The following is a 9142-nucleotide window of genomic DNA, read 5'->3' as shown; positions in this document are numbered from 1 at the left end:
AATTGCTAGAATCAAATATATTTTACAGTGGCATCAAATGCAGTGTCCAACATGATATCAGTAGCCATAAAATAATTTCTTACTGCACCAACAATTTAGTTCACCTTTAAAGTGATAATTTCAAAGTGATTGTTGGTAGTTTTAGAAGATGGAAAAATAAGTCAAATATATTTGCATTGATATATGTGCATTTTGCATTGACTTGTTTCCATTAAATCTCAAAGAAGTGGGTTTGTTGTTATACAATATTTTTATAAATGATTTTTCCTCATGTGCACATATGGTGGCCTCCAAAAATATTTTGACATACAGCACCAGTTAAAAGTTGGCAACAGTAAAGCTTTTTTTTAATGGTCTCTTAATCTCACAACGGCTGCATTTATTTTGATCAAAAATACTGTAAAAGAAAAGTAATACTGTAAGATATTATTACAGGAATAAATTAATTTTAAAATATATTACAACAGAACCAGTTCATATAAATCGTAAGAGTATTTCACAGCATTTTTTAAATCGTTTTTTTTTTTTTTTTTTTTTACAATATTTTTGATTAAATAAATTCAGCCATGGCGAGATTAAGAGACTACTTTCAAAAACATTACAATACCTTAATGTTTCCAGACTTCTGAATTTCAGTGTATTAAATTACATTAACTATGACCATTTTCCATTAGAGGTATAGTTCACCCCAAAATTAAAATCGTGTCATTTACTCACCCTGAAGTAGTTCCAAACACATATGAATTTCCTTATTATGCAAAGCATAAAAGATATTTTGAAGAATGCTGGTTACCACCAAGTTTCGGTTCCCATTGACTTCCATTATATGGACAAAAATTACAATGGAAGTCAATTAGAACCAAAAGTGTTTAGTTACCAACATTCTACATAATATATTTTATGTTCTGCCGAATAAAGAAAGTCATACAGGTTTGGAACAACATGAGTGTGAGTAAATTATGACAGAATTTTCATTTTTGGGTGGACTATCCCTATCCCAAAAAGTGTCCAAATATGTTTTGTCTTCATTTGTCTTCATGAACCCTGAATGAAAAGTGAGCTATTTTTCTTTCAAATTAATGCTTGGTTTGATATTTTTGTGCTGTAATGTAAATACATTCATGCATGTGACTTGCATGTCCAAATAAATGCTGGGGTCACATTTAAAAAAATGAAAAGTTCAAGTCACGTCGCCTTCCTTTATTACATAGCACTTTTCAAAGCAACTTTACAGTGTTAATAGGAAATTCATGAAAGAGAGATTGTTTTTGGCTGTATATCAGCTCTAGAAAAAAGTTATTGTCCTATAGAACTAGTGGCTATAGAACGCAAATTGAAATGGTTTTGAAACAATACCATTATCATCTTCGAGTAAACTTAAAAAATGCCAACCTGTGAGTTAATTCAAACAACTAACTGTTTTCCTCTTTTAGTTTGTAGGGACATTTCTTAATTCTTTGGTAGTTTATTACAAAAAATAATTCATTATTGTATTTATGCACATGTTGCAAATAGAGTCATAGAGTTAAAGTTTATACGTTCACATTTAAAGCCTTTTCAACCCAGAAATTCTTGTATTGCCACTTTTCCAAAAAAACTTTTGTTACCACAATATTTAATTACCCTGTGAAATGACACAACGGAAGCTAAAATGGGAAAATCAGTACATTAGCTACATGGCATTGAGCATGTAAATGTTTGAAGTATTAGGTAACTGAACTGAGGAAGAGTGCTTAACTTCCTGTTTGTGACTTCAGGCCATATCATACTGTAACACACTAGCCCTTTATCCACCCTGTTCATGAAAACAGTATTCATGGACTCGCCTTTAAGAAGTCTCTGTAAAAGAGGTGTGTTTCATAGACAGAGAGAGGGGGAGGAGGAAGGTGACTACAGCATCACATGTTTGGGCAGAGCCACATTGCCGGCAGTGTTTTGGCTGAACAGCAGGAGGAGAAACAGGAAGTGCAGAGGAACACAGAGCAGGCCAGCTCATAAGCTCACGGTACACACACGAGAGATCAATTTCTCACTTGAAGGTAAGCTTTTCAAGCTTGTGTTATTTATCAGCTTTCACATAATCAAAAGCAGACATCAGTTGTTTAGCTCACCACACTTTTAGTGGAAGCTGATCACGTTTTTAAGCTGTCAGTTGAAATGAGGCAGTTTGAAAAGTGCTTTACTGCAGCTGAGGTATGTGAAATGTGTGTTTGTGTGGCGGTTCCTCTCTGCTGAGTCATCTGAATGGAATGATGTCCTCCATTAACCCCCTTATTTTCCCATTAGATGACAACTGCAGTGTGCTTAGTTTAAGGCAATTCATAGTTTACTGCACAATACATTATGTTCTGTTGTGTCCTTTCAAGGTGCAGACTATGGCGGGAACAACAACACAAGATGAAATTCACCAGGAGGAGAACAAAATACTGGAAAGCACTGAAGGAGGGTTGACAGATCCAAAGGAAAGAGGTTTGAAGTGACATAATGTTTTTATCTGATTTACCAAAAGAACTGATTATCTTTTCATCATAGCACCTGTCAGTGTGTGGTATATATTAGGCAGCAAGTGAACATTTTGTCTTCAAAGAAAAATGGGCAAGCATAAGGATTGGAGCGAGTTTGACATGGGGCAGACCAGTCAGGGTGCCCATGCTGACCGCCAAAAGTGCCAACATTGAGCATCAGAACTGGGAGCAATGGAAGACGGTGGCCTGGTCTGATGAATCAGGTTTTCTTTTACATCACGTGGATGGCCGGGTGCGTGTGTGTCGCTTACCTGGGGAACACATGGCACCAGGATGCACTATGGGAAGAAGGCAAGCTGGCGGAGGCAGTGTGATGCTTTGGGCAATGTTCTGCTGGGAAACCTTGGGTCCTGCCATCCTTGTGGATGTTACTTTGACACGTACCACCTACCTAAGCATTGTTCCAGACCATGTACACCCTTTCATGGAAACGGTATTCTCTGGTGGCTGTGACCTCTTTCAGCAGATAATGTGTCCTGCCACAAAGCAAAAATGGTTCAGGAATGGTTTGAGGAGGACAACTAGTTTGAGGTGTTGACTTGGCCTCCAAATTCCCCAGATGTCAATTAAATCGAGCATCTGTGGGATGTGCTGAACAAACAAGTCCTATCCATGGAGGCCCCACCTTAAAGGATCTGCTGCTAACATCTTGGTGCCAGATACCACAGCAAACTTTCGGGGGTCTAGTGGAGTCCATGCCTCAACGAGTCAGGGCTGTTTTGGCTGCAAAAGGGAGACCAACACAATATTAGGAACATCATAATGTTATGCCTGATCGGTGTATATATACACTGAAAGTATGTATAAGCTGTTCCACACGTAATATGCCATGAAGACATCATTTTGTCCTTTTAATTGATTCTTACTGAGATGCTTGAATCTGAGAAAAGCATTTTTGTTTTTTTCTCTTGCTAAAAGCATCCAACCCTCAAATTAAAAAGGAAACAATTTTAAAAGATGGAAGATACTTTTCAGAAAACAACCTTACTAAAAATGAAAAGCACACTTTTTATGCTGACTCACATGAGAAGATCAGAGCTTTATTTGTGTTGAAACGGATGTAACCACTACACACAGCCACAGCATTTAATATTCACAGCCTTTATCAAATCCAATGTTGCAGTTTAAAGGGATAGTTCACCAAAAAGGAAAATTGTGTCATCATTTACTCACCCTTAAGTTATTCCAAATGTGTATGACAGTTGACTTCCATAGTATTTTTTTCCTATATATGCAAGTCAATGGGTGCCGTCAACTGTCTGTTTACCAACATTCTTCAAAATATCGGCTTTACTTGAGGGTGAGTAGGCCTAAATTATTACAGAATTTTCATTTTTGGGTGAACTATCCCTTTAAGTTACATTATGGATATTTCGTATCATGAAAGGTGTTATGTATCAGTTCAGTCTCTAGGTGGCGGTATTGCATCAAAATAATGTGATGCATCACTAACAATATTGGCTTTCACATTATTATATCCAGCTTATCAGTTTGTGTAATACATCATAGTGACAATTACTTTTTAGGCTATGTTTTTAATTAGAAATTTTAGAACTTTGTGTATTAAGTATACACATAATTCACAAACTGTTTTACTTTTTATTGGTTACTCCAGACATTTCTAGTTTATGTTTAGCATTTCTTTTTACCGGTTCAGTCGGGGATCAGTTTATGTATCATAGTTTTTAGGAAGTACAACATGTGAGTAGAATTACAAGCAGCAGTGTTTGTCTGGAAAGCAAAATATCTTTTCCCTCAGATATTTAACTGCTGTGCTTGTGAAACGTAATTTTCCCTATTAAATAGGAACGAAATGAAACAATTCTTGGTTGTTGTTTGCTTTGCTAAACCCAGATTTCTAATAATTTGTCGCACCCATAAATGACCTTGATCAAATAAATTTTTTGAACAGTACAAGGCTTTAAATTAACTTTAAATAAACTGCTTATTTTGTTCCTATTTTCTGCATGTTTCTTATAAGTAACAGTAATCTAGCTTGTATTATTAGATAGTAGTACAGATACATTCTGCATGTTATGTATAATATTCAAATATTGAACAAGAAAATTTTAAAATCAAACTCAAAATGTAAATAGAATCAAATGTGAGCTAAAAAAAGTGTAAAAATTAATCTGGCATGCAATGATAAATTATATACGTTTTAATATGCCAGTATTGTGGTGGAATTTTCAGTAATTAAATGTATTAATTTATAGATGAGATTGCATTAACGCTCATAAAACCACTAACATGACTTTTTTCCCCATTATTTATTCAACAGTACAACTAAAATCTAAATAAGTCAACTGACACATTTTATAGTATTTTCACAAGTTGTTATTTAGAGAAAAGTGGTTTCTTTGCAACTCATGCAGTTTGTCTGTTTCTGTCTGTGGTTGTAGAGTTGAGACTGGTGCTGCTGGGCTCAGCGGGCGCTGGGAAAAGCACTGCGGTCGATGCCATCCTGGGCGGCCCAACATCTGAGTCCGACTGTACAGGCCCTGAGACACCAGTCACTGCCTGTCAGAAGAGACGTGTGACGCTGGCGGGACGACAGGTGGGTTCATGTCTCTTAAAACTCTACAGGGGCCACCTGATTATTCAGTCCTGCACATAGTTTTTAAAGGCAAGTTGCATCAAGGCAAGTAGTTGATTAACTAATATGTGACTAGGCATATCAAAAGCATTTCATAACTTCATAACTTCATGTCTATGTGTAATATTTTTGTTTGTTCACATTTATATATGCACGTCATAAACCACAAAAGTTATCATACAAATTTAACTGTCTTTTAGCAAACTTTACCTGCGTTTTCTTTGGTTTGTCGTTTTAGAAAAGCGCAATTATAAACCAATAGTTTTGAAAACCGAGATGCAACTTTGAATTACATTTCATAAAATTTTAGTTTTGGAAATAAATTCATATGTTAGCATAATTTATATTTGTCTACAAATATAAAACCTTTGTACCATTAAACCTTTGGTCATGAGAAACAAATAAAAAAATAAAAATGTACACTTACATTACAATTAAATTAGTTAACTGCATTATTTAACATGAACTAACAAAGTCAAATAAAGTAGTTTAGGGTCCAATTCTCAACTAACTGTGACTTTTGCCTCATTAAACTACAAATTACTGCTTATTAATAGTTAGTAAGGTAATGTTAAGTTTAGGTGGGATGTAGAATATGGTCATGCAGAATAAGGCATTAATATGTGCTTTATAAGTACTAATAAACTGCCAATATCCTAGTAATATGCATGATAATAAGCAACTAGTTAATAGTGACAATTGGACCCTTACTAAAACGTTACCAAAATACTTCAAAAGCATTTATTAATCTTGGTTAATGTTAATTTAAACATTTACTAATACATTAAAAGTTGTTTAAAAAAAAATCACAACTAACAATGAATAGTTGTTATTAACTAATGTTAACAAATATGAATAAATACTGTAACAAATGTATGTACTATTTAGTTCATGTTAGTTAATGCATTAATGGAACCTTATTGCAAAGTGTCACCAAATACAATTATAAATAAAATGCATATAATTTTTTTTAAATAAATAAATATAAAAAAAATTATATAAAATATTGTATGCAATTGAAAGTGGCCTAACTTTACCTTAAACTAATAAACTATATTAGCCTAGATGCCAGCTGAACTTAGCTCTGGCCACAACATTTGAGGTCGGGCAGTTCGGTCTGGACTTTTGCTCCGTTTTGGAGCAACTATGCTGAACCAGACATGTTCAGACCAATTAAATTATCAGGGCGGGCTTTATACGATGATGGACAGATGATCAACAGTAACGTAATCATCCACCAAAGAGCGCTTGGGTTGAATTCGTTCTAATCCTAAACCGAGAACTTGTTCGTATATAAATTCACCTTTACTATTTCTCTCAGAAATGATGATCGTGTTAGTACGTACTCCGTGTATCCTTACATTATTTTTAACAAAACCGGCAAAGATCGTTTACACTCTTCTTCTTCTACTTCTTTCAGTGTGCGTGCAGTTGAGTTCTGTTGACAACTATGCGTCGCTCTGTTGCTCTGATTGGTTGTAGGTCTATCCAATTGAGTGCAGAGGCATTTTCTTCCCTGGTTAGGTTGAAACACGCCTCATAATCACAGCCCAATGGAGCAGAATCAGACTCATATTCTGACTAGAATTGAGTATGACGACGTCAGGCTAAAACTATATTACACCTTGTAGAACATCCCTTTACCATGGTAAAATCACTGTATAGCCCCATTCACACCAAAAACGATAACTATATTAGCGTCCACACCAGCGGACACATGGTGCAGTTTTGTGTCTGTCTCTTTAAATGCTTGTGCTCGTTAAAGCAGGATGGATTCTGATTGGCTGTCAAAGTTTTTATTGTTTATCAGCTGGAAAAAATAAATTCCAACAATATGGTTGTTCTGAGAATTTTCTTTTAAATTTAGAACGATTTTTACAACTATATCTTTATCTTTATAGTTATCGTTCTTGGTGTGAACGGGCCTTAACACATGACCTTTCATGGCTTTTTTGTTTTTGTTCTATTGAACATTTATACTATTTTTAATGACTGTATCCACATAGTGTTCTCTTATGTTTATTTGAAGGCGCCTTTTTCTGAGACGTAGTTTTCTTCTGCGCAGGTGGCTGTCGTGGACACACCTGACTGCCTGTGCATCGAGCGGCCCGCTGAGGACGTTCGCCGTCAGTTTTCCCTCTGCGCGGCTTTATCGGCCCCGGGGCCCCACGCTTTCCTGCTCTGTGTCCCTGTTCACCGGCCCAGCAACCTGGAGCTCCAGATTTTGGAGACCATCGAGAAGGTGTTTGGTCCTGAAGCAGTTAGTAAACACGCAATGGTGCTCTTCACTCGCATGGACCGCCTGCCTGAGGATGTTTCACTGGACGAGTATCTCAGCACTGAACGGCCCGACTTACTAGAGCTCGTACAGAAGTGCGGGGATCAACATCACCCGCTGCAGAAGGACAACGTGGAGGAGCTGCTGATAAAGGTGGAGCAGATGGCGAAAGACAGCGGGATACAATTCTACACCTGCCCTCTCTTGAAGGAGGCTGAGAGGAGAGTGAAAGAGAAGGAGGAGGAGATCTTGAGAAGCAGAAGAGAAAGAGGAGAAGACGATTCGGAGGGAATAAGGGCCGAAGCAGAGAGATGTGTGGACGATCTGCTGGTTGAGGGAATCGCAGACCTCTGCGTCTCCACGCCTGACTCCTCATTCTTACGCTGGTTGTGGGACAGTGTGGTCGGGTGGCTTCTGTGGCTCCCGAATATGGTGAGGGGCAGTGCTTTACTGGGGTCGTTTGTGGGGTTGTTCGTCGGGGGGCCCTTGGGAGGGGCCATGGGAGCAACGCTTGGCTCAGTGGCAACGGAGGTGGGTAGACGGAAACGAAAAACCAAATGAGCACTTGAAAATTTGGTAACCGCTTATTGTATTTTTCATTAAGAAACAAAAACAGATCAATTGTTCTTATACATTCCACTGTGAATATATAATTAGGTAATGAACACTAATGAGGTCCTTTTGCATGCTTCTTGTTGAATAAAAAAAAAATTCCATTACAAATTATATTAATATAATTTGAGTGAAAATTTGAATTGAAAAATTAACTTGAAGTCTTAGATTTTTGGGTTGTCCCTAGTTTTGCTTTAATGACAGAAGCATTTTTTTTTGTACAAGTTTGTGTAAAACCTGAAGATCATACTATCACAAGCTCAGGGTCACACGGCTGCTTGTCATTTCTGATCCAGAAATGCAGAATTGTATTTTTTTTTCTGCTCAGTTTAGACAGATTTACAGGTTTTCTATATAAATTCTATACAAAATTATTTGTATGTCTGTTGGATTTTTTAAAATAAAAATCCAATGCATATATAGATGCATAAAATCCAATATATATAATTATAATATAAGCATTATGTAACAAATCTATTAAATACTTAAATACTATTAAATAGTATATTAAATATACGCAATATACACTGCCTTTCAAAAGTTTGGGATCTTTTTGGAACTTGGGAAGTTTTTTTTATGTTTTTGAAAGAAGTCAGAAGAAGTTAAATATACAAAACAGTCATATTGTGAAATATTATTACAATTTAAAATAACTTTTTTTTTATTTGATTATATTTTAAAGTGTAATTTATTCCTGTGATGTAAAGCTGTATTTTCAGCATCATTACTCCAGTCTTCAGTGTCACATGATCCTTCAGAAATCATTCTAAGAAACATTTATTATCATTATCAATGTTGAAAACAGTTTTCAGGATTCTTTTGGTGAATAGAAAGTTCAAAAGAACAGCATTTATTTGAAATCAAATCTTTTGTAACATTATAAATATTACTTTACTGTCACTAATGCATCCTTGCTAAATAAAAAAAAAATCGTACTGACCCCAAACTTTTGAACGGTAGTGTTTTCAACTGATAATAATAATAAATGTTTTTTGAGCAGCATGAAGGATCATGTGACACTGAAGACTGGAGTAATGATGCTGAAAAATTAGCTTTGATCACAGGAATAAATTATAATTGAACATATGAATTTCTTTTTGTATTTTTAATTACATTAATTGCAGCCTTGGT

The 9142-nt window shown here is 35.9% G+C and overlaps 1 protein-coding gene across 1 annotated transcript; it reads left to right on the top strand.

Annotated features, from left to right (window-relative positions):
- The first annotated feature begins 1926 nt into the window (after positions 1–1926).
- Positions 1927–8378, top strand: LOC307141850 (GTPase IMAP family member 7). The gene is made up of 4 exons (XM_079842305.1): positions 1927–2039; positions 2367–2469; positions 4928–5082; positions 7187–8378. The coding sequence occupies exons 2-4, from the start codon at positions 2376–2378 to the stop codon at positions 7958–7960; spliced, it is 1023 nt and encodes a 340-aa protein (XP_079698431.1). The 5' UTR covers positions 1927–2039; positions 2367–2375; the 3' UTR covers positions 7961–8378.
- Positions 8379–9142: the final 764 nt, after the last annotated feature.

This window comes from Gobio gobio, assembly GCF_949357685.1.
Source record: "Gobio gobio genome assembly, chromosome: 1".
Lineage (NCBI taxonomy): Eukaryota > Metazoa > Chordata > Actinopteri > Cypriniformes > Gobionidae > Gobio > Gobio gobio.
Note: the sequence above shows the minus strand (reverse complement) of the source record. Positions and strands in the feature narration are given on the sequence as shown.